The sequence below is a fragment of the Carassius auratus genome, chromosome 7, assembly GCF_003368295.1.
Source record: "Carassius auratus strain Wakin chromosome 7, ASM336829v1, whole genome shotgun sequence".
NCBI classification, from domain to species: Eukaryota; Metazoa; Chordata; class Actinopteri; order Cypriniformes; family Cyprinidae; genus Carassius; species Carassius auratus.
Window position 1 is genome coordinate 4410604 of NC_039249.1, and position 26225 is coordinate 4436828.

General features: G+C 34.7%; 1 protein-coding gene across 3 annotated transcripts; it reads right to left on the reverse strand.

Annotated features, from left to right (window-relative positions):
- Positions 1 to 1009: 1009 nt before the first annotated feature.
- LOC113105573 (tyrosine-protein kinase Fes/Fps-like) lies at positions 1010 to 25874 on the reverse strand. Of its 3 annotated transcripts, none has more exons than XM_026266715.1 (20): positions 25706 to 25874; positions 24629 to 24711; positions 24323 to 24562; positions 23590 to 23763; positions 21416 to 21512; positions 14363 to 14546; positions 13840 to 13977; positions 12586 to 12705; positions 11290 to 11412; positions 9433 to 9622; positions 8145 to 8225; positions 7824 to 8033; positions 7602 to 7724; positions 5684 to 5737; positions 5466 to 5584; positions 5291 to 5385; positions 4099 to 4222; positions 3507 to 3664; positions 1687 to 1818; positions 1473 to 1606 (listed from the first exon to the last, which is right to left on the reverse strand). In XM_026266715.1, exons 3-20 carry the CDS (start codon positions 24545 to 24547, stop codon positions 1473 to 1475), a joined length of 2481 nt encoding a protein of 826 aa, XP_026122500.1. In that variant the 5' UTR covers positions 24548 to 24562; positions 24629 to 24711; positions 25706 to 25874. The 3 variants fall into 3 exon arrangements, with proteins under 3 accessions (XP_026122501.1, XP_026122500.1, XP_026122498.1); XM_026266713.1 differs by having other exon boundaries at positions 25676 to 25874; XM_026266716.1 differs by lacking the exons at positions 24629 to 24711; positions 25706 to 25874 and having other exon boundaries at positions 1010 to 1606; positions 24323 to 24547.
- Positions 25875 to 26225: the final 351 nt, after the last annotated feature.

The following is a 26225-nucleotide window of genomic DNA, read 5'->3' on the forward strand; positions in this document are numbered from 1 at the left end:
TAAAAACGAACAAATGCTGTTATGCATAAATAAATGCATGGCTTGATATTTTGTTATTTAACGTTATAGTACATTGCATTTGTGCAGACTGCAGTGTGAAGTTTCAAAACAATTTTTCACTGAATACATTTTACAACTTGCATATTAGTTTTTTTTTTTTTTTCGTACATCACACTTTATTGATACATTTTGAGAATGTTATGATGTTTTCTTAAGATCATAGCACTGCTCTGAACCCACTTTTATTGTCTGAGCTTGGATTATCTGTGACTTGTTCCAGTAATCACTTTTTTAGGCAACACTGATCCTGGATCAGCAGAACTGAAAAGTGTAATATGAAGCTCCAAAAATATCATGCAATCAGTTTCTGTCATGCAGAGGGTTAAAGCTTTGTGCAGGTTGGTCTGTGAGTCATATGTCATGTTTCATATCTTTTCCTTTGTCTCATTTATGCCCAGGGCAGATAAGACACATGAACAGATAGACATGCCTATTCACACCTGTGTGCCTCAGAGTCCTGCTGTGCATGAAGCTTCACATACGTTGTTTATGGAATCTAACTTAAGTTTCGTGACAAAACTGCAGCACTGCAGGATCACCGCTTGTCAGTAATACATCTCACTGTATGATGGATTTAAGACCTGTCTAACAACCAAATTAAGATTTGTTGGAGTGGGAAAAAAAAGTTAATTTCCTTCTCAGAAGGTGATGTTAGCATATACTACCATTGAAAAGTTTGCATTTGGTTCAGTTTTGTATGTTTTTAACATCTCATGCTCACCCAGACTGCATTTTGTTCTGAAAAAAAATACAGTTAAACTGTAATACTGTAAAATATTTACACAATTTAAAACAACTATTTTCCATGGGAATATATTTTAAAATGTAATTTATTCCTTTGATGCAAAGCTGAATTTCCAGCACCATTCCTCCAGTCTTCAGTGTCACATGATCCTTCAGAAATCATTCTCATACGCTGGTTTGATGCTCAAGAAGCATTTATTACAATTATCAACTTTAAAAACATTCATTCAGCTTAATATTTCTGTGAAAGAACAGTATAAAATAATCATTTTTTTGTTGTAACATACAGTAAATGATGGTGACTTGATTAATCTAAGTGTGTACTTGCTCAATAAAAGTTGTTATGAATAATTGTTATTACGTTTATTTACAGTATTTCCATACTGGTAAACATACAGACTTATGTTCATGAGGTCATATGTCATCTTCAAAAAAATTATAATTTATTCATTTATATTCATAAAATAATATATATATATTATAATCTGCTCTTGTTAACAATGTATTCTGTCAGAAAACACTAATGGTACATTTTACTGTATATGCAGACTTGCTTTTTACAACCATGACACAAATAAAAAAAATAAATCTTTGCTTTGGTCTCATCGTAAGACATGATGTACTTACATATTAGCATGTGTGACCACGTGTGTGTTTGTGTGTGCGTTTTACTGACATAAAGCATACAGATCAGCCTTTAGTTTGCGAAATGAGGGTCGACTTCTCGGATCGTACTGCCAGCACTGACACATGAGGGCATAGATTTCACCCGGACAGTTATTTGGGGCCGGCATACGATATCCTAAACACAAAAACAAGACTTACATACAACACTTGCTTTGCCAACAGGCAATAAACCTCAGCTTTATGCATGTGAAGTACCTTTCTCCACCTCGTCCCTGGTCTGTTGGTTATTCAGGTTTTGCGGGATGGTATATGGTGTGACTCCTCTGGAGAAGGTCTCCCACAGCAGCACTCCGAAACTCCACACATCACTCTCAGTGGTGTATCGCCCTGATGAACCAGCAGAGGACAGTGTTGAGACACGAAGCCCTCAGTCAGGGCCAGTCAAACACACAGTACCTCAATCTGTCTGGCAGGATTGTCTAAGAACAGGGCTTCCCAAACTGGGTTTGTGAGTTAATGAAACGTTAAGAATCAAACTGAATGTAAAATACAGCAGCACAGTTAATCGAAATAAAACTAAATAAATTGCGATATAGCTTAGTGACTATCAAATCAAAGGCTACAATTAAATCAAATTCAATTAGTGCATACTCTTTTGCAATACTAAGGTTTACAACATTTAACATCAGGTGTGTATATACCACTTACACATCTTTACAATTCATTTCTTAATTATTTGTTCGGGTTTTTGCAGGACTCAATCTAAAGTTGAAACTATTCATCATTTGTAACTGTTTACTATTAAACATATTAAGCAGACAGTCTAATACTCTAAAATCATTATTTATCATTATTTAATGTTCAAGCTTATTAGTAAACATTTACAAGCACATTAACTCATACGTGTAAATATATGTTGTCACATCTGGAGATGTATTTCTCTCTCTTTCTCTCTTTATCATCAAACTAATGATGTTAAATATTATATAATGTTTGTTAATGATTTATAAATGAAAGTTATTATAAAGTGTTACAAATAATGTAACTTTTTTATTTAAATTTTTTTTCTAACAATGTATAACCATTTTTAAAATAAAAATATATAACAATAATAAAAATATATAATAAATAATAATAATAATGATAATATAACATTAACAATATATATATATATATATATATATATATATATATATATATATATATATATATATATAATATATAGATTAAAAAATAAGAAAAATCTAAATAAAAAAAGATGATTTGTGTGTACATAGTTCAAAGATGAAAAAGGGTTTAACCATTAAAAACTAAGTACTGATATAAATTGTTGTAAAAAAAATCTGTTTAATTTAGTAGCATCTTGTTTTTTTAATGAGCAAAATAAATATCGTAAATGTTCCCCTGAATTTTATAATACAGCCACTAAATGTCAGTCAGTGTAACAATATTGTCAGGTATATATATATATATATATATATATATATATATATATATATATATATATATATATATATATATATATATATATATATATATATATATATATATATATATAAAGAAAAATCAATTAATAGACATATTAAAAGACTAATTACTTTCACCTCAAATATTAATTAGTTGTAATTTTACATTGTTCAAAGTTGCCACTATCCCAGGTTTTGCCCATCTGTCATTAAGTACACAATAAAATTTAATATGCTCCCTTATGCTTTTATATATTTTAATATGTCAGAATATTCATGTTGTTTGAATTTTTACATAAATACTGTGTGACACTAAACTGACAACGTAACATTATTTAAACCAAAGTTTGACATTTCATTCTCCAAAATCTTATTTGAAACATTAAAAGTAGACAATTTGCTTAAATTGAATATGCCTTCTATGGACATAAAATCACTTTTGTAAATTTGTTTTGATGCAGGGATCTTAACGTCTTTGACCCCATGTATTTCTTACTGGGCATCAGAACCATGAGCATCTGCATATGATTGCATTATATTACTGGGGGGTACTTAAATCAAATATTTGCATCTAATAAAACCGATTGTAAACCCCTGGTGGAGTATTACCATAATTGAGGGCTTCTGGTGCGGTCCATTTGACTGGGATCTGCTTCATTCCTCCTGTAGCAGAATAAACCCCATCCTGCTCCTGACGAGACATACCGAAATCACTGATCTTCACCACGCTCCTCTCTCCGACGAGACAGTTACGGGCAGCCAGATCTCTGGAGACGGGGAGAATTAGAGAGGTTTATTGGAAATGTAAACGCACAGAAAGAGAAAGCCTGAAGGAGACAAAAATACAACAATAAAATGACAGACAGAGGAACAGAAAGTGCATTAGCTAAATGGGATCTCAATCCTCTCATGAGACACTGAAGGATGAGGGAAACAGTCACTAGAAGATGAAACAGCAAGGTTTGATTTCCCCTTAGCTCATTACCCAGAAATCTTCCCATCAGGCACTGCTCGTAAACCGCTGGTAAAGAGACTTAAAAATAATAGTGAAATACCTTGAGCCAATTTATTAGATTCAATAAAAACTAGCTGTGAGTTATTTAGGAGGTCTGCTAGTGCTTTATAGACCCACCATTGTTTCTCAGCATTAATCCTAAGATTTCATCATCTTTCTTTCCTTATTTCATTGTCAACTGCTCACCGATGAATGCACTTCTTGCTTTCCAGGTACGCCATGCCAGACGCCACATTCTCGGCCATCTTGATCAACATCTTGGTCCTCAGGTTGGTGCCTTCTGTGCGCAGAAAGGAAAGAAAGTCCCCTCCTGCCAGAAAAACCAGAAGAGTTCAACATCATATGATAAATGATTTCAAATATATTCACTTCAAAATATAACATCAGCTAGTTAAATAAATAAGTGACAGAAATTAGTTCCTCTGTTAACTTTTTCCATGTAAATGATATAAAATTAAATAAATACACTATGTTTCTTTATTTTATAACTGTAATCATTTATTATTAATGTAATTGAACAAAAATTGAATTATATAAAAAAAAAATATGTATATATATATATATATATATATATATACCGTATTTTTTGGACTATAAGTGGCACCTGAGCATAAGTCGCATCAGTCCAAAAATACGTCATGATGAGGAAAAAAGTCTCACTGGACTATAAGTCGCATTCATTTAGAACCAAGAACCAAGAGAAAACATTACCGTCTACAGCCGCAAGAGGGTGCTCTGTGTCTTCAGTGTAGACTATAGGAGAACTGAGCAGCATAGAGCGCCCTCTCGTGGCTGTAGACGGTAATGTTTTCTCTTGGTTCATGTCTCTTAGTTCATTTCTCTCGGTTCATGTCAAATTAATTTTTATAAATAAGTCGCACCTGACTATAAGTCACAGGACCAGCCAAACTATGAAATAAAGTGCGACTTATAGTCCGGAAAATACGGTATATATATAATTATATAATTAATAAATGTTCTTTCATGAACTAACCGAAGTATTTTTTTTTTAAAATAAACAATTACATAGATAAATATTTCCCAATTCATTAATATATGAATCATTTAGAAAAATAAAATGTATTGATGATAATGATGACCACTGTACACCATATGATGTTTGTTCTTCAATTTATCATATGATGAGTACTACATTAGGAGCATGTGTGGAAAATATAGCACACGTGTGTCGTGGAATGTTTATGGTGATTTTTTTGTAATTTTTGGAGCTTAATTTAAATAATGTTAGTCTTTTGCGTTACATGGAAGAAAGACAGTCATACAGGTTTGAAACAACATTTTCATGACAGTAAAGTATGATTTATTTTTTTGGGTGCGCTGTTCCTTTAAATGACTTCTAATAAAATCTTAGATGAACCTTGCACCAGCTCCATGATGATATATATTGGCTGTTTTTGTGTGCAGACGCCGATTAGCTTCACTATGTTTGGATGGTCATACTGCTTTAGGATCCTGGGATAGAAATGGAGAGATGTTCAGTTAAATGAGAATGTTATGTGAGAGAATGTGTGTTATTAAGTGTCTACACAAACCTGGCCTCCATTAGAAACTTGTTCTTGTGCTCTGCGGGTAGATTCTCTCTGCAGGCTTTCACAGCGACCGGAGTGTTGTCTGAACGCATGCGCCCACTGAACACCTCGCCAAAGTTACCCTGATAACGTCCAACATTATAATGTGCAAAATAATGAACCAAAAATAGGTTGACGAGTTTTTCAAATCTTTGCCGAAATCCTTGTATAACACTGCTTACCCGACCAATGCTCTGTCCAAGAATGACATCATCATGTTCCAACACCCACTTATCCTAAAAAACACCACGCAAAATGAATTAATCTCAAGTATGCATCATCATATTGACTGGCCATTCACAACAGTGGTCAGTCGTTATAGATATAATGCTCAGTTCCCATATCAAGAGACCACTCTCTTAACAGAAACAATAATAGTGTCAAAAAAGCTAAAACTAGTTTATTTATTAACTTCCTGACTATAGAATTCAAATAAATATATATTGTGCAGTATAGTAATATTTTAATGGAAAATTAAACTCAATTAAATTAAAGAGTACTGTTACTGCTCCAAATGATAAAATATTTTCAATTTAATAGTTTTGTTATATATACCGCTTCTATAGAACATTGATTACGGCAATAAAATAAAAGAAAACATGTTTTAAAATTAAAGATATGTAGTTTAGTTAAAACTTTACATTTACTTACTATTATAATAACAATTAATTATGCGTAATTACATGCAAGTAACCCTAAGCCTAACTCTAACCATACAGAAGGAACATGTAGTTAATTGATATTAGTCCATACTTAAATGTATAACTACATTGTAACAGGGACACTTTAAAATAAAGTGTGGCCACAGGTTTCCCCTCAATGAATTTTTTCTAGGCAGAATTATTTAAATAAATAAATAATACATTTTTATATTTGTATTAATATTTGTAATTATATTTTCAACATTTTAAATTATTAATACTAATGAATAAATAAATGTCTATATTTGTATTAATATTTGTAATTATATTTCATTATTTTATATATATATATATATATATATATATATATATATATATATATATATATATATATATATATATATATATATATATATATATATACACATATATATATATATATATATATATATATATATATATATATATATATATATATATATATATATATATATTTTTTTTTTTTTATATATATATATTTTTAATTAGATTTCAATATTAAAATAATAGTAAAAGTAATATTATAGGTAATAATACTAATATTAGTGCTAATAATAATAAACACTGGACATAAAGCAGATTGAAGAAACCATGTTTTCCAAATAATTTAAATAAAAAAATTAGTTGTATATTTGTATGAATATTTGTAATTATATTTTAATATTTTAAAGTAATAACGCTAATAAATATATACATTTCTATATTTGTATTAATATTTGTAATTATATTTAAATATTTTAAATTAATAATACTAATTAATAAATAAATGTCTATATTTGTATTAATATTTGTAATTATATTTCATTTTTTTATATATATATATATATATATATATATATATATATATATATATATATATATATATATTTTTTTTTTTTTTTTTTTATTAATATTTTTAATTAGATTTCAATATTAAAATAATAGTAAAAGTAATATTATAGGTAATAATACTAATATTAATGCTAATAATAATAAACACTGGACATAAAGCAGATTGAAGAAACCATGTTTTCCAAATAATTTAAATAAATCAATTAGTTGTATATTTTGTATATTTGAATATTTGTAATTATATTTCAATATTTTAAAGTAATAACACTAATAAATATATACATTTCTATATTTGTATTAATATTTGTAATTATATTTAAATATTTTAAACTAATAATACTAATAACTATTTATATATATATATTTATTAGAATTTGTATATATATTTGTAGATTTCAATATAAAAATAATAGTAAAAGTAATATTATAAGTACTAATACTAATACTAATAATAATAAACATTGGACATAAGGCAGATTGAAACAACATTTTTTCCAAATAATAATTTTGGCCAATGTATTTGAGGCTATCACTCTTCAGCGGTCATCTCTATAGTAATCATGAGACTGATTTGGGATCAGTGATAAACCTTAACGACAGGTCTCTTCAGCACAATCTCGGTCTTCTTTGTGACAGATTGATGGGAGCTGAGGAGGTGCTTTATTAGCAGCGGTACGGAGGGGAAGCCTTCACCGTCAAGACGATACACACCCTAAACACACATATAAACATGCATAGAATGGCTTTACAGTTCACCCCTGCACACATCATGGACTGGCACAAATATCACCTATAAAAAAAACACACTCACGTCTGCACTCTGAATGAGGAAGTGCCGGCACTGGCCGCCCCAGTGCACAGACAGCACATATTCCTGTTTCCCCTGGCTTTCTCGAACCAGGAAGTCTCCATCATTCTTTAGCAGTTCCTGCACCTCCAGACGAGGGATGGCACCGTGATACCAGCTCTGCTGGGTCAAGGGCTTCTCCAGCTCGGGCACAGGTGCCAAGGCGGGGGGAACCTGGTGAGATGTATAAAACACACTACTCTACAGGAAGACGTTGCAGATACAGCAATGAGCAGAGAGCAGGGAGGACGTGAGACAGGAAGACTGCCACTAAAAAACACCAACCGTATACTTGGGCTTGAACAAGCTGCTGAGATGGCCCACGATTACATCCACATTGAGGAGCTTATGGTCTTTATCACGCTCCTGCAAGAAACAAACAATCAATAATACAATAGCACGACAAATAACACTCTACATTTATTAAAAACCTCTTGTAATTCAGTCCATCATCTATCATAGTATAACATATATCATTTAGCATTTTATTTAACCTAGATCATTATTTTATTTATTTAGTTTATTTATGATGTTTATATATTTTTTATTTATATTTTCTAAGCCAGTATATTTTGTCATTTTTATAACAACAATAAACCTTGTACACAATTACATTTGTTTTTACAAATAAATAATATTTTGAATATTACAACTGTTTGTTGCAAATATAACTGTTTGTTTTTATTTATGTGTGTGTATATGTACACACACACACACACACACACACACACATATATATATACACACACACACATAATATATTATATATACATATATATGAAATTACAGAAATTCACATTTCTGTTTGGAAAACATACAGTTAAATCGGAAGATCAGCAAAACAAACTGTCTACAGATGATTTACAGTGGAATCATGTCTCAGTCTTGTGATGTATGTTTGAGAAACAGCCATATTCAGAAAGGTCAGCCAGCAGCGTGCGAGTAAGTCCTGCTAGTTCAGAGTCAACAAGGTTGTGTAATTCTCATATTTCAAAATCGATGTAACAGCATGACTGGCTTAGAGACTTTTACAATGCATTTAATGACACTGCATTTTACCACTTTGAAGCAACTTGATTCGTGACAGGCTCCATTTCATGTTTTTCATTTTATCTACAGTCCATTTATTTTACTGTTATGGATAGTTCATCTGGGCTTTTTGGCAATGAGTTGATATGAAGTACTTATGTGTTTGACATCACTGCACATCACTGATTTGTTCTTTAAAAAATCTCTTTCCACTGGAAAGGAAGTTCAGAAAGTTACAGTATATTTTCTCATACCCTGCAACAACAGACTTTCATTTCAAAATGGAACAAAAAAAAAATGTCTCATGATCTTATGACTCTATTAACCTGCAAGTAAACATGTTTTTAAAAGTAAGATATGTAGTTTATATAGTACAGCTGGTTAGATTTGCTTGTTCTGAAGAATGGAAAAAAACCCAGGTTGAGTCTAAACAATCCTGAAACCTTCGAGAAAAGCCAAGCACTACTGAAGTCTGCAAAGCATATGTACTGTAGGAAGAACTGAAGCTCTCAAGACAGGTTTATTGTGATGAGAGTGGACTCACTGAGTTGCTGGATGTGATAGATATCCGATCATCATCCAGGCCTATAGGTGGAGCCTCCTTACTCCCCAGAGTCTCCAGTTTATCGGCCAGAAGCCTCCGCTGGACATCCAGACGAGCTCGAGCCACCATGGACAGAACGACCTGCTGTCTGCTGTCCTCCAGAGCATTACGCTTACTGAACTGATACACCCTAAAACAACAAATACAGGAGATTTTTTTTCTTATTGATTCTAAATTATTTGATTAGATATAATAATTTAAGCCCATGTCCCCCAATATAATTAGTAAAATAAAATTTATTTAATTTATTTAAATGTTATTTTAGCACCAAATCATACAAATCTGGTTATTTTGGGAGTAGTCTTCCTTTCCTTCTTCATATTATGTAACAATTATATATTTCGTAACCTTTGAGTAGTAAACATTTTTAGGTATGAATACCAGTTATGGTTTGGTTGAGGATAATAACGAACTCCACTTATCCACACTATTCATTATTTTATTTTTCAACTAGATTGTATAATATTTGACATTTCAATTGTCTAATATGTTTAATTACATTTGATTTCAATATTTTTATGAAGATCATGTTGGTTGATTGATAACCTACAGTGAATGAGAGTCAGAGCCTGTTGAATTTACAACACACACATTGGTTCAGTCCACTTCTCCTTAACTCTTTCCCCGCCAGCATTTTTGAAAAACGTTGCCAACCACCACCAGTGATTTTGAGGATTTTCACAAAATAAATTTGATGACTTCCAGTATATTTTTCTGTATGAATATATGAATATGCAATACACCAAACTAAAGATCAGAGCATCTACTTTTAAACAAAAAATTTATTTTTAGCTTAAAGCATTAATTTTTTTTATCAATTATTAGGTTTCATAAAAATGCATACTTTCAAGCAAAAATGAAAATTCCATTTATTTAAAAAATACATCTGGATGATATTCAGTAGGATTATCAAAGCATAAATCCAGTAAATCGGTTCCATCATTACCTCCAAAGCTTGCACAAACACATATCACTTCCTGGTCAACATTTTACTCTGTAACATTACGCAGTTTTCATTTATATGATGTCTACTGCTGATGATCACATTGTTTTTAATATGCATTCGTTTACATAAGAGATTGCTCGTTTCTTCATCCTGTTCATGTGTGTTTTTGTTCGGGAACTTTTGTACTCATTTAGAAGACATATAATAGCACCCCCGAGTGTATAACAGTGAAAACACAAAAAGCCATAAAAACTTGTCTTTGTCGTGGAAGCTAAATGAACTGATAACTCATCAATGGTGGGGAAAGAGTTAAATTATACATTTTGTCATCATTTACTCTCCCTCATGTTGTTCCAAACCTGTGTGAGTTTCTTTCCTATGTTGAACATAAAGGGCACAAACAACTGTTGGTTTCCTCAAAATTCTTCAAAATATCTTCTATTGTGTCCAACATAAAAAAGAGACCTTATACAGGTTTGGAAATACATTTGGGTAATTAAATGAGGTCACACTTTATTGTAAGGTGAGTCCACTAATAAACAGCTACTATGTTATAATAGGCATGCTAATAAGCAATTAGTTAATAGTGAGAATTGGTCCCAATGCTAAAGGGTTAACATAAATTATGGCAAAAGTACAGTAGGGCTAAGTAAGAGGTTTGAATCTACTAGGAGCAACACTTTTTGGTTGCTCTAGAGGAAGTGAATTGTAAGTGACTTTGATAAAACATTTGCTAAGTGATCACTTGCCCAAAAATGTGTAGAAACTTCCTCTTAAAAATCTACTTTGAATTTGAACTGCAAATCTGGAGGAGAGGCGTTCAGATGTGTAAGGAGAGTTCACAGGCTCACCTCTGGCCTGTGTTTGCAGAGCCCTCCTCCTTCTGCAGATCCAGCTCAAGCTGGTTGACGATGGCCTGCTGAGAACTAAGAGTACTAGCGAGACCCAGGAGCTCCTCCTCCACAGCAGTGAGCCTTGGAGAAGAGAAATAAAATGAGAAGCCATGAGAGTGCAAGATGAGTTGTGATGAAACAGACGAGAGTCAAATACATTATATGAGGAAATATGTGTGTCAATCTTGTTTACTTAAAACATTTTTCCAGTTGCTTAACAGAAGTATAAAGTATATTTGCATTAACTGTAAACTACTGTTGAAAGGTTTGGGATTGGTAAGATTTTTCTTAAAATTATCTTATGCTCTCCAAGGCTGCATGTATTTGATAAAAAAAATAAAAAAATAAATACTGTAAATAGTGTAAAAATATTCTATTTTCTATCTTAATATATTTTCAAATGTCATTTATTCCTGTGATCAAAGATGAATTTTCAGCATCATTACTCCAGTCTTCAGTGTCACACGATCCTTCAGAAATCATTCTGAAACATGCTGATTTGATGCTTAAGACAAAAATTATTATTATTATCAATGTTGAAACAGTGCTGACTAATATTTTTATGAAAACTGTGATAAATAAGTGTTCAATAGAACCTAAAAATAAAAAAATTAAAAACAGTAAGAATGTTAAAATCTCAATTGTCATATTGGAGCAATTGAATGCATTCCTGCAGAATGAAAGTCAAATCACAAACTTTTGAACAGTAGTTTATACACAAAATTAGTTTTCTTGCATTTCAGTATTTGTGAATAAAAGAGATCAGCTTGTGGCTGAAAAGAGTGAACAATTTCATTAAGTGTTGTTTTCTTTCAAGTTTGTGAACGGGTTGTGATGCCTTTATGAATATATTTAGAATTTTGGGGTAAAAAATGTAGAACAAATTTTGTGGCTTGTGTAAAAAGTGTTTATAGCTCTCAAAAAACTTTGTTGTAGGAAACAGAATAATGGGTTGGGATGTTATGCTTGTCTGTAAGTAATTGAAAAAATAATTATCTGGTTCCTAATTAGCTTTACAGCCAGCACACACAAAAACTAATAATGAACTGAAAAGCAAACAGGCTATGAAAAAAAAAATGCTCCTTACCCTGTAAAAAAAACAGATGAAAAAAAAAAAATGTTCACATGATGGTTTCACAAGCAATAACAAGACTTCTGAGAGTTCTGATTTCACTTCTACCTTTCTATGACATTTTTGCTTTCGCTAATGCCACTATGATGTACAGCGGTGTGCAGAAAGCAGAAGAAACTCACCGATGCTGGATCCCCTCTACTGTGAGCTCATTGAGCTGCAGATCTTCAGGTTTCAGATCTTCAGCGTCCTCCAACAAACTGCAATCAAACTCCACACATGCAGGAACCTCTCCTCTCGACCTGCACATACACATACATACCGTACATGTGCATGTGCATGCAGAGAGACATGGACAGACAGAAGCCTGACTATCCTTTTCAAAGGTGCATTAACATGAAAGCATCTGCAGGCCCATGCATAATATAAAACAGAACATTCATAAGGAAAGAATGAAGGGCGGGACTTGATTTTATCTATCATGATTTGATTGGTGGCTATGATGCTATAAATTATATTACAATGCACACGTGGCCTTAGCTATGTCCAAGATCTGAGCAGTGGTGTAACTACATTATTATGCAGTAGACACATTTGCATTCACAGACATTCAAACACTGTTGAGACCTTTTTTCTCAAGCAACATACAGATAAAAACTATGTACAAACGATTTATTTTTTAGTTTACTGCGTGCAAATAATGAATTATATTATAGTAGCCACTGACCATATATTTTTAGATGACTTTTAAAAGCTTGAAATTGACTTATTTTATATTATTTGTTGCAGACTTTCACTTGACAGCTCGTGCACCAGCAGGACAGTTGCTAATGATAGGCTTGAAACTGTGAGAAACTGTGTGAAACTGTGTGATCTCACATGGCACAACACATTATCATTCTCACCACTGACAGACATGCACACGGGGACCAATTCGTATTTTAGTTGTATTTTTTTATATATAAAATAGAAAACAGATGTATTGGCAAACTATATATTTATTTGTTTGTTTATGCATTCATTCATATATAATTATATATCATTTACTTACATTATTAAAGACATTTTGCCAGTGACCATTTATTTTTGGAGGGCTCTTAAAAGTTTAAACTTCACCTAGTGTATGTTATTTGTTGCAGACGTTCATGCAGCAATTCATGCACAAACAGCATAGTAACTAATAATGAAAGGCCTCAACTTTTTTTTCTTTATAATACTGTGTACTGATGAATCATAAAATAAAAGCAGGGACATCTATTATATAAGTAAAGAGCTTCCTTTTTTATTTATTTATTTATTTTTTATTTTTTTCATGAGATGAGAATAAATTACACTGAGGATAAACAAGCAAGTTAGTATGCACCATCCCTTGTTCCTCTGGTCCAGGATCCCATTGCATTCAACAAATCCTGGGAACGAAAGGGAAAGATATATACCTGTTCTGCTGGATGAAGTTCTCATACTCTGTCTTTGGCTGGATGGCTTTGAGGGCATTGGCCATTTCAGTGTGAACACTAACCACCTCATCCTGAAGCACACTAGACAGATCGAAATACTCCTGCAGAATCTCCTTCCTAAGAAAACAACATGCCACACATGTTTTCACATGCAAGACACAGCAAGCCTTTTTTACTGTAACTGTGTGTGCGTATATATAGTGCATGTGAGAAGCGAACAGACATATCCTTTCAAAAAGCAGAAGTCCCTATGGGGAAAGTTGTAGGCTCTTAAAAATAAAGTGATGAGTAATTTGGACAGTAAGTAATCACATAGCAAGAATCACAATTTAAAGCAAATAAAAAATCAATTTAATACTATCCTTAAGTATGCTATACTTAGAGCAGATAATTTTTAAGAAAATGACGTTTACCTTATACTGTATTTCCTACCACTGTCATCATAAATGGAAATAAAAAACAGTATACGGTTATAGTGATGATGTTATTGATGTGGACTCACAGAATAAGCACCATTTCCTCCTGCAGTGTCTGCAGTGCCCCCAGCAGGGCCGGCTGGCTTTGGCCGTAGTGGAGTTGGTGATGCACCTGCGCGGCCTTCACCGATAACACATATTCATTGTGGTGCTCGTGTAGTTTCAGAGTGGCTTTGATGTAGCGCTCCTTTGCTCTCTCACGCTCTTTGTCTGTACAAAAGGCCATCCACAAATACACATGAACATCTAGAAGAAAGTTGATGTACAGCTGTGCATCAGGTACAAAAGCCTATGCAACCCTATATATATCACACCTGTTTTTTGTTTTTGCTCAGCTACGTAGCCCTCATGTTTCCATTGTCTTTGTCTAGCTTTGGTCTACCTAACCAGCTGTTTTCTGAGTTGCTTCATATTCATGCCAAGTCAAGACGCAATTTATTTAATTCCTCTTTATCATTGTGGAGGACTTTTGTGGACTGTATCTTTTAGTGGATTTTATTATTTATATTAATAATATATAATATAATATATTACACTCCTCACTGGACTATGGCTCAGCAAATTTACCATATTGTGCAGATGGGGGACCCCATAATGCCACAGTACCCACCAAGCCAGAGTCCTTAACTGCAATTGCCACCAAACCAAGACCTCATCATGTCATGGCCGCAAACCAGAGTCAAGTCATCTCAGGGCTACTCAGCCAATGTTTCTTAGTGTTGTCACCCCAATGACCATCAAGCCAGAGACTTGTCACCACTTTTAGATCAAAAACATTACTTTATATTTCATATTCAATAATACTTTCCAAAATAACGTGCCGAATGTTCAAAGAAGGGACATGTAACCGGGGACTGCTCTACGGTTGCCAGATATCAAGAGTTTAAATCCCTGAATCAGAGCTTCGCTGTTACAAGGATTCATTTTCTTCCCGTTGTTTGCTTATTTTAAGCAAACGCGCACACTTTACTCCTCATTGCGGAAACAAAGCTGACGATTATCTGAAAACACTAACAAGCTGGAGTTTAGCAATCTGATGAAAGCGTCATTCAGTCGGTCTGTGTTCTGTCATGAGATCTCGATGGTATTGTTTGCGGTTGTGATTGCTGCATAAATGCACTTACTCAACCGCTGATGTTTGAACAGAGATATTTTATAATTTTCATAATATAGACAATGACAGTGCAAAAGTCTTTGGTATTCGTATATACATACATATATATATATATATATATATATATATATATATATATATATACATACATATATATATATATATATATATATATATATATATATATATATATATATATATATATATATATATATATATATGTATGCGCGTGTGTCTGTGTGTGTGTCAGCAACTAGCTCCCCATTTAAGAGGGTTTTTAGTGTCAGTGGGAAGATAGTTTAAAGCCACAGAGCTTCTCTTCAAACCACAGACAGTACAGACTTGTGTTCTTAGCAAAAAATAAAAAAAAAACGTAAAAAAAAATAAAAAAAACACTTATCCCAGTTTAGTTATTTCTTTTAGTTGAAAAGTTTAAATTCTGAATTGCATGCACCAAAAAAGCTAACAGAATATACTTTCTGTACTTGTTTTGCACTACTTCAGTTACATATATGTCTTAATTGAATAAAAAGCAGTAAGTGATCACTTGGTCTTAAATTGCTTAAATTAGCTGTTCAATCTAAATTGTTTTTGTTGTTGTTTTTTTAAATGGGCAAAAGAAAATCTAGGATGTTTTTATTATTTAAATGCAAATGGAAACATATCGAGATATATATTGAATATCATAAACATTTTGACACTAACGAGATATAATTAATTTTACATATTGCCCAGCCCTACTGTCCATAGTGCTTCCTGTGAGCGTAGACGCAATCATGTGTGTGTGGGCTGCATACACTTCCTCAGAGGTGTGGGGTGACTTCACCTCCTCTGGACTTTCTATGCCTCATGTCATAGCCATGGAGGCCACTGTAAAATCTCAACCTGTCCTGTCAAGGCCACAGTCTACACTGTTGTAGCCAGGTGGGCTATCCACGCCTCTGCTCCATCATGGCCTCTTAATCTCTGAGAGTCTTCAGTCCAGTCTGCTCTGCTGAGGTGGTCTTCTGATCTCCCTTTGTGTTTTCCAGCTCAATTCTGGTCTCTGGCTCTGCACTAGTTACCTGATCCTTTATGGTCCTCCATGTCCCAGGTCCTCTACAGCTCCACAGTCTGCCCTTATGCCTGAAGTTTACTTCAGTCTTGTACGTGTATGCTAGCATATGCACACAGTCGATTGTGCAGCCTTTCAATTAAATAGCGGACACGAATGCAGGCAGTCAACATATGTGCTCTAGAAAGCTTAATCTTAGTCCAATGTCTGCTTTATTTTACTACAAAGTTGGGACCAATTATGTCTTTTAAACTCTTTTAAACTAAAGTTGCGGCTCTCTCATAACTCTCTTACCCAAGTGCTTCTCAATGCAGCTGTCTGTTGTTGCTGCAGTCTCCGCTATTTTGTTGTTGTTCCTCCGACTCTTTAGTTTCGTTTTCTACTGTGACATAGCAGCCTGGGCCAAAGTTGCCACCTTCTGCAACAACTGATTAGTGCAAACCAAGTCAATGAGCATGTGCGACCTGCATGCACAAATATGCCCCATTACAAAAATTGGATGTGTGTTGAGACGTGCTGCATTTGGTCTCGTACTCTATCACATATGTAGTCATTGTCGTGCACTTGCTTAGACCTTTGCTGTAAATAAACAGTAAAGTGCATTCAGCTGAATTCAATTTCTGGTTTGTCTAACGGGTATAAAAAAGGTTAGTATACTGCCGAAGCGGTCGCGGCAGCCCTCCAGTTAAGCCCTCCTTGTGTGAAGACCGAAGAGTGTAAAGACTATCGACTCTACCGTGTGACTCCACCGGAAAGGGACACCGGCAAGGAATACAAGTATTGTTTTGATTAACAATTTTTTTCATTCTACTTGTTTCATTTCTATTTCAGTAGATCCCTATTCTAACAACCACTCGTAAACCATGCATCACACAATGTAGGCAGCACAATCTTAACAACCTGCACACTTTGTCACACTATGTCTGCTAATACACTACTTTCTTTTTCTACTGGTCTCTGGAATTGCCAGTATGCTGTAAACAAATTGTATTACTTCTATTTTTAGTCATTCAAAGCTTAATCTCATGGCCATGACAGAGACTTGGATCAAACCAGAGGACAATGCTACACCTGCACCTGCTCTCCAATAATTTATCTTGTTCCCACTCCCCCCGTTTGACTGGAAGAGGTGGAGGTACTGGTCTGCTTATTTCTTATGATTTGAAATTTAATCCTTTACCATCTTTGAGTATCAACAGCTCCTTTGAATCCCATTCAGTTTTGTAGTTGTCTATCGGCCCCCAGGAAACATTAGGTAACTTTTTGGATTAATTAGACTTGCTACTCTCAACCTTTCCTGAGGATGGTACACCCCTATTTATGCTTGGAGATTTCAACATCCACCTAGATAAACCTCTGTATGCCGATTTCCACACTCTGCTTGCCTCTTTTGATCTCAACCGAGTGTCAACTACTGCTACTCACAAATCAATTATTTATACACTGCACTTTTATACACACTACACTGCTTCACTGATCATGTACTGGTTACTCCACTAATCACCTCGGATCACTTCCTCCTTACTCTTAACCTCAACATGGTCCCTGACACATCACTTACCCCTCCACATGTCATCTTTCGATGTAACCTACGCTCACCCTCCCGGCTATCTGCAATGGTTTCATCTTCACTTCCTTCCCCTAAACTGTTAGCATCTTTTGATGTTAAAAGTGCTACTGATACTACTGATTCTGCTCCACTCTTACGTTTTGTTTAGACACTGTTTGTCCCTAATCTTCCAGGGCAACCTGCCCTGTACCACCCCTTCCGCTCCTTGGTTATCTGATGTTCTACGCGAACACCTTTCTAAGCTTAGAGCTGCTGAAAGGGTGTGGCGCAAATCCAAAAATACTACTGACATTAATTTGTATCAGTCACTCAACTCTTCCTTCTCTGCTAATGTCTCCACTGCTAAAATGACATACTTCCATAACAAAATTAACAATTCATCTAATTCTCGCTTGCTTTTTAAAACATTTTCCTCGCTCCTTTGTCCTCCTCCTCGCCCTCCTGCTTCATCTCTTATAGCTGATGACTTTGCCACATTTTTCATTAACAAAAATTAAACACATCAGTGCATAGTTTTCCAAACCACAATCCATCAAACTCATTTCACCTGCAAACATACACTCATTTACATCCTTCTCTTCACTCTCTGTGGCAGATGTCTCCATCCTTTCTAGTCATCCTACTACTTGTCCGCTTGAATTCCATCTCATCACCTTCCATTTCTCCTGCAGTTGTACCACCAGATCCTCCTATCAACCCTACTGGCAAAGGGCATCTTAGGAACCGCACTTCAGTGGTTTGAGTCTGATAGGTCCTTCAAAGTATCTTGGAGAGGGGTTCAAGTCACAACATCTACTGTAACTACTGGGGTGCCTCAGGGCTCAGTTCTTGGACCACTTCTCTTCTCTGTCTACATGGCATCATTAGGTTCTGTCATTCAGAAACATGGCTTTTCATACCACTGCTATGCTGATGACACTCAACTCTACCTTTCGTTCCATCCTGATGATCCAATGGTAGCTACTACCATCTCAGCTTGTCTAACAGACATTTCTTGCTGGATGAAGGACCATCACCTTCAACTCAACCTTGCCAAGACAGAAGAACTGCTTGTGTTTCCAGCAAACCCATCATTTCATCACAATTTCACCATCAAGTTAGGCACATCAACCATAACTCCTTCAAAAACAGCCAGAAGCCTTGGAGTTACAGCTGATGATGAGCTGACTTTCTCAGATCACCTTGCTAAAACGGTCCGATCCTGCAGATTTGCTTTATTCAACATCAAGAAGATCAGGCCCTTTCTTTCGGAACATGCTGCACATCTCCTTGCTGAAGCTCTTGTTCTGTTCAGGCTGGACTATTGCAATGCTCTCTTTGCAGGTCTTACAACCAGTTCTATCAAACCTTTACAATTAATCCAGAATGCGGCAGCAATATTAATTTTTAATGAGCCCAAAAGAATACATGTCACACCTCTGTTTATCAGTTTGCACTGGCTACCAATAGCTGCTCACATAAAACTCAAGGCATTGATGTTTGCCTACAAAACCACCACAGGCTCTGCACCCATTTATCTAAATGTATTACTTCAGACTTATGTGTCCCTTTTGAAGCATTCTGCAAGTGAACGTCGCTTAATTGTGCCATCCCAAAGAAGCACAAAGTCACTTTTACAAACTTTTACATTAAATGTTCCCTCCTGGTGGAATGGCCTGCCAAACTCAATCAGAGCAGCTGAGTGCTTAGCCATCTTCAAGAATCGACTTAAAACCCATCTCTTCCATCTTTATTTGACCCTCTAACTTTAGGATTCACTATTCTAATTCTATTCTTTGAAAAAAAATCTAACAACCTTTCTAATCTATTTGTATTCTATTTTCTTTTCATTTATTATACAATTATAAACATACATACATACACTTTAGTTCTAGAAATACAGAACCTGAACCACTGTTGGGGTACCATCCAGAGACAGGCCCAGAACAGACAGGAGTAGAGTATTTTTTTTTGCTGCACTACATGCCAAAGGCATAATGGTTAGTAAGTGGGAATGTTAGGGCATCTGAAGCCACCCTTAGAGGGAGGGATATGTCAAATATGTTTTGTGTTTTTGTTCAGTTAATGTTTTAAGGTTTTTTTTGTTTGTTTGTTTTTTAAGTTCTCATTGTCATGTCATGTCTTTCCCTTGCTCCTCTTGTGATCTTGCAATGTGCTATGCTTGTCTATGAGTCACGTTCTGTTTGGTTGTTCTGGTCATGTGTTTCTCTGTTCTGTTTGGTCATTGGTTCATTGTCTTCTTTGTTCAGTGATCAGTCTTTGTGTATATATAGCCCTCATCTTTCCATTGTCTATGTCTATCTTTGTTCTACGTTAACCCACTGTTAAGAGAGTCATTTCATGTTCATGCCAAATCAAGTCTCTGTTTATCTTCTAAATGTTTGTGCGTTGTATTTAAATAAACTGCACATGAGATCAACCAACTCTTCTTTAGTGGTTTGAATCTTCCAAGATGTATAATTGCTATAAAATAATACTTACAACCACGTGTGATTTTTAAAAATTAAGAATTTTATTCGGCAAGGTTGAATTAAATTGATCAAAGGGATATTTTTAATTCAAAATAAATGCTGTCATTTAGAATTTTCAGTTTTCATCATTGATATGCTATTACCATCACTACTGATAATAAGTTTCTTGAGCAGCAAATGACTTCTGAATGACTAATGGAGTATCATTTGACACAAAAGACTAGCCTAATAGCTGCTAAAAATAATCTTTGTCACCACAGGAATAAATTACTTTTTAAAAGCCTATTAAAATAAAAAACAGCTTTTTTAAATTGTAAAAATATTTCTAAATTGTTACAGTTTTTACTGCCTTGGTGAGCAAGACCTGAAAGTTTTGAACATCTGCTTTAACCACCAATGCTTTAAAGGCTATAATACACCTTCATTATTCTATCAAAGAGTGATAAAATTGTACCCATCATGTGCAGCTCATTTCATAATACCTTCTTAACTGCATCTGTAATTCATCTTTCATGTCTATGCCCTCTACATTAATGATTTTTACTGTTGTATTTATTTTGGCTTGTCTCCAAAGTGCTGCAAAAAGTGCTCTGCTGAATATTCACACTAAGGTCACTGGAGAAACCACATTTAGTTTCTCTTGCTTCCTCTGTAAGAGGAAACTTTGTTACATCTTTGTTACCTTAGATACACGTCTTTGTCTAAAGACCAGTTTTCTGCTCTTGGCCAATTAGACAAATGCCTTGTTTACACATAAAATCATAAAACCATTCAGTGTTTAAACATTATTGTACACAATAATACAATACACAATTCACAGTCAAAATGAAAGGAAAGTGACCAGGACTAGGCAGCAGCGAGGCATCTTACCTTTGCTTGCTTCCTGGTATTTTCTTTTGGCCTGTGTCGCGTCCCGTACTAGCTGTCTGTAAATGGACTTGAGCCGGTCCAGCTCAGTTTGGGTGACCTAACCTTACACAACAGGACAAAAAAACCTATTAAAATCCAGGTTGGTGCATCAAAGTGAGTCACATGTGTCATGTGCAGTCAAAGAACGAGGAGTAAAAACGCAATGCTGACACACAATTTTACATGTTACTAGTCAACTTTAGATATGAGGTTGAATATGTGTGATATTTCACTAATAATAGTTTCAAACACCTCCAGGCTAAAGATAAGTCATGGAAATAACGATTTTATTATAACGTTTCTTATGCAGTATTAACTTCCTATAAACTCCATTCAGTCAAAGTTTCTTTAAATTACCATCTCTTTTATACCTTTTTATAATCTGAACCTTTTTTCGCCACAGAGAACCTTTTGTGAAACAGAAAGGTTCTTTATGGAACCATTTGAACAAAAAGGTTCTTCTATGGCATCGTGTAGCACCTTTATTTTTAAGAGTGGATCTGTGAATGCAGGCTGTGCATTCAATCAAACTACTGTGTTTTGGTGCAAATTCAAGCCAAATCAGGCAAAAATGCAAGCTATGCTGTGACCAACATGGGCAGGTTGCCTGACAAAACTACTGAATGTGAAATACAATTATCACGTTGCTTCACAACTTGATTTCCGATATAAATTCTGGTTCCTGAAGTAAACCGTTTCAACTGTTACTTTGGCCATAACCAAACTGACAGGCAGACTGATAGAGCTGATAAGATCACTAGAAACAGTGCTCTAAAAAAAAATATTTTTCCCCACTTCCTGATATTCTTCAGTGTGCTGGCTTTGCAGCGTTAAACCATTCAAGAACTCACAGAAACCAACTGAAGATCAACTGGCAACTTGAGCTTCAAGTTATAACTTCAAAACTCAAATAGAATAAACCAAAAATAAGCTTCAGCAGAGAAGAGCTGCTAGAGGGCTTGACACTTACATTTCCTCAATCTAATTTAGATTGTACCAAACACTTCAACACACAAAGCCAAATCAAACAGGAGATAATTATAGATGTGAAAATGTGAGTGATGCTTTATGTTAAAAGATCACAGGCATAGGGTGTTGATTTCTATTCCAAATCAATTATTTTCGACTGTTTCAACTTGTGAGATGGGTTGGATAGGTTAAATCCAGTGCACGAATTCTGAATATGGGTCACCATACTTCGCTGTATGTCATGACACTTCACTTCACAAAAACATTTTAAGCAGCACAACTGTTTCCAACATTGAAATGTTTCATGTCAGAATAATTTCTGAAGGACCATTTGACTGAAGACTGGAGTAATGATGCTGAAAATTCAGCTTTATCATCACAGGAACAAATGAAAGTGAAGGAAAGTGAAGGATGGTGACCCATACTCAGAATTCATGCTCTGCGTTTAACCCTTCTAAAGTGCACACACACAGCAGTGAACACACACACATACCGTGAACACACACACATACCGTGAACACACACCCGGGGCAGTTTTAAAATGTAAAATTGCATTTTAAAACACATCAAAACAGTAAACAGTTATTCTAAATAGAAATAATATGTTTTTATAATTAAATTGCTTTTTTTAACAAATTAATGATAAGCAAGATTAAAAAACATAAAAAAGCTCTTACCAACCCCAAACAGTGTTGTACGTATATGCAAATAAAAACACATATTGGAAACTAGAAAAATCTATTCAAATATATGCATACTTCATTATTCCCACACATATTTCCTCATTTAATGTGTAACTTAATATTACTGGCTCTCAGCATTTCGAATGGTAGCATATATATATATTTAAACTTGCTAATGAAAATTTGTCATGGTAAATAGTTTGCAAAATACTTTCAGTTTGAGATGGACTCTGAAAAATAAGAATCCAAAAGTGGGTTTTCACTGTGATTCTATTAGTTCCTCGAACCTTCAGTTCATAAAAGAACCATTTCCCCCCTTTTCTTTCATTTCTAAAGAATGTTTAATTCACTATAAAGAACCTGAATAGATTTGATGGAAGTTAAAGGTTCTTCATGGAACCATCGATGATGATAGGGAACCTTTATTGTTTCGAGTGTAATGTGTAACAGTAATTGTGTGAGTGATGTGCGTGTGGCGCTGACCCTGAACAGCTCCTGGTTGAGAAGGTTCCACTGTTCCCCGTAAGTCTTCCTCAGCTGCTGCTTGTCCCGGGTGAGGAGGGTGAGTTTGCTGAGGGGTCCCACCATCAGGTCCTCCGAGTGCTTGCGCATGATACGACTGAGGCTCTCCGTCTGACTGACCAGCACGTTCCACGACTGTGAGAGAGAAAGTCAAGTTTTAGGACGTAGGTCCTGAAAATGGGATTAATGTGATTATATTTGATTTTGGTGCATGCACCTCTAAAGTGAAAGCAACAATCAAAAATATTACTTGCATTCTGAATGGAATGCATTCGACTGTGAAAGAGAAAGTAAAGTTTTAGGAAGTAGGCACTGAAAATGGGATTAATATGATTATATTTGATTGTGGTGCATGCACCTCTCAAGTGAAAGCAACAATCAAAAATATTACCGTACTTGCATTCTGAATGTTTGAGAATTGCAAAGCAATTTTAGGCCTTTGCTCAATTGGTACTTTTGGAAGCAGGTTTTAGATTGTTACAGTGCAAGTTCCCATTCCAGAAACAGGGCACTTTCTATGCCTTTAAGTATTTATATCATGTGGAAAGGAAGGATTCAGCCTCAGCACAGATCTTTTTAAGATGGATATATCATCTAAATGCATAAAATCTCTAATATAAACTGGAATCAATCACTGGAAATTCCTAACACAAGTCTTTGGAAACTTCATACTTGCTAAAGAGATCCTTCCAACCTTATTGAACTGGCTGATGTAGTCGAGACCTCCTCCGGGCTGAGATCCATCCAGCTTCTCAACAATGGCTGACATCTGATGCAGCTGCACGGAGAACTCGCGATCGCTCTTAGCCCTTTGCGTCATCCATTTCTTCATAACCTCCATCAAACGCAGCTCAGATTCTTGTAGTTTTATTAAAGCGGCGTGACCCTGAGGGCACCACAGGTCCTCCGAAAAGCCCATATCGGCAGCGCACTACTACAGAAGAATGTGTTATTATCAGTTAGCAAGTAGTCAAAAATAACAACCAATAGTCAAATTTACCTTCAGTGTGTATTTGTCAGCAACAGTATGGTGGTCAAAGAAACTTGCTGGTCAGGTCAGTGAGAAACACCACAAAACCAAATCTACGGAAAGAGGAAGAATGTTATAGACTTTTAAAATGCTTTAAATGTGCATTTCATCACCTCATCGAAGCCTCTTGTGTGCCTGTTGCAAAAAAGGATTGCAATAAACGTAGGAGTTTTCAGAAGCTTTCATTTCCTCACGAGCAATTTAGGACAAGAAAGGGATGTTGTATATAATCACCACTTCCCATATCGCAACGGCATATCAAATGTGAAAGATTAATTAATAGCAAACGGCTCAGTCATAAGGAAATATTCTGAAATGCCAAAAAGTGAATGATTAACCAAGCATAAGATCTACTTTTTTTACAGCAGTAAACTAAATTATTACTTCCATCACTACAGTTGCTAACCACTATAGGCCTACTTGAACTGAACCAGCTATTAGCTACATATAATTATTTAGTTCTTATTAGATAGACTTTAAAATTACTCAAATAACAATAAGAGTATGAGACCTAAATTTAAACACATATAAAACGCGTTCAAAACTTTATAGAAGGGCCTAGTGCGCGTCATCGTTTTTTTTTAAAAAAAGCAAAAAGTAACTCATATTGATTTCCATATTAAATGTATTTTCCACTGCCCATTTTTGTTTGTGTGACTACTGTATTGACCAATTACAGAAATTAACAGTCACATTTTGTCTAATAAAAAGGATAAATACGTTGAATAATAATACAAATAAATAACTAAATAAAAAATCATCCATATGTTCAAATATTAATAAAAAAAAAATCTATAACACTTAATAAAATAATTTCGTTTGTTGTCTCAAGGAGATGGCGTTGTGACGTCACCGAACGTTTCTTATGCATGTATGTCAGTAACATTATTTTATAATGATGAATTATATTCTTAAATAAATCAAACAAGCAGACATCCTTAAATAGACTGACCATATAACACCAGAGCTACGAATATTACATATATAGTTGAGACATGAAATTGTGTGAATTCTCACCTCAGATGTGTCTAGCGCAGAGAAACGCACCTGTCAGGGAGATAGCAGCACGTAGTTCTCCATTATAATAAAGAGACAAGAAGGAGGATAGGGTCGAAGCCGTGAACTGTGGGACACAGTGAGACAGACGAGCTCTTGCGATGACACTGACAGAAGAGGCTCTAGAGCTCAAACCAGGAAGAGTTCGGCAGGAGGGACGCAGACTCACTGCATTCAACACGATTAAACCGCGAATGCACAACAAAACCCAAGAACTCTGACCGTGTTATTTAATTAACCCTGTCTACTATTAATTTACGTATACACTCACACTCGTATTAAAATATGATTTTATTACTGTAAAATACTGATACTGTACAAACATTAGTAGAGCCATAGTTTATTTGCATTTTACTATTACTATTTGTGACCTCAAAACCAGTCATAAGGGTCCATTTTTACAAATTGAGATGTATATATCATCTGAAAGCTGAACAAATTAGCTTTCCGTAATGTATGGTTGGCCGAGATACAGCTATTTTTTGCATCTTAGGGTCCAAAAAATAAAATA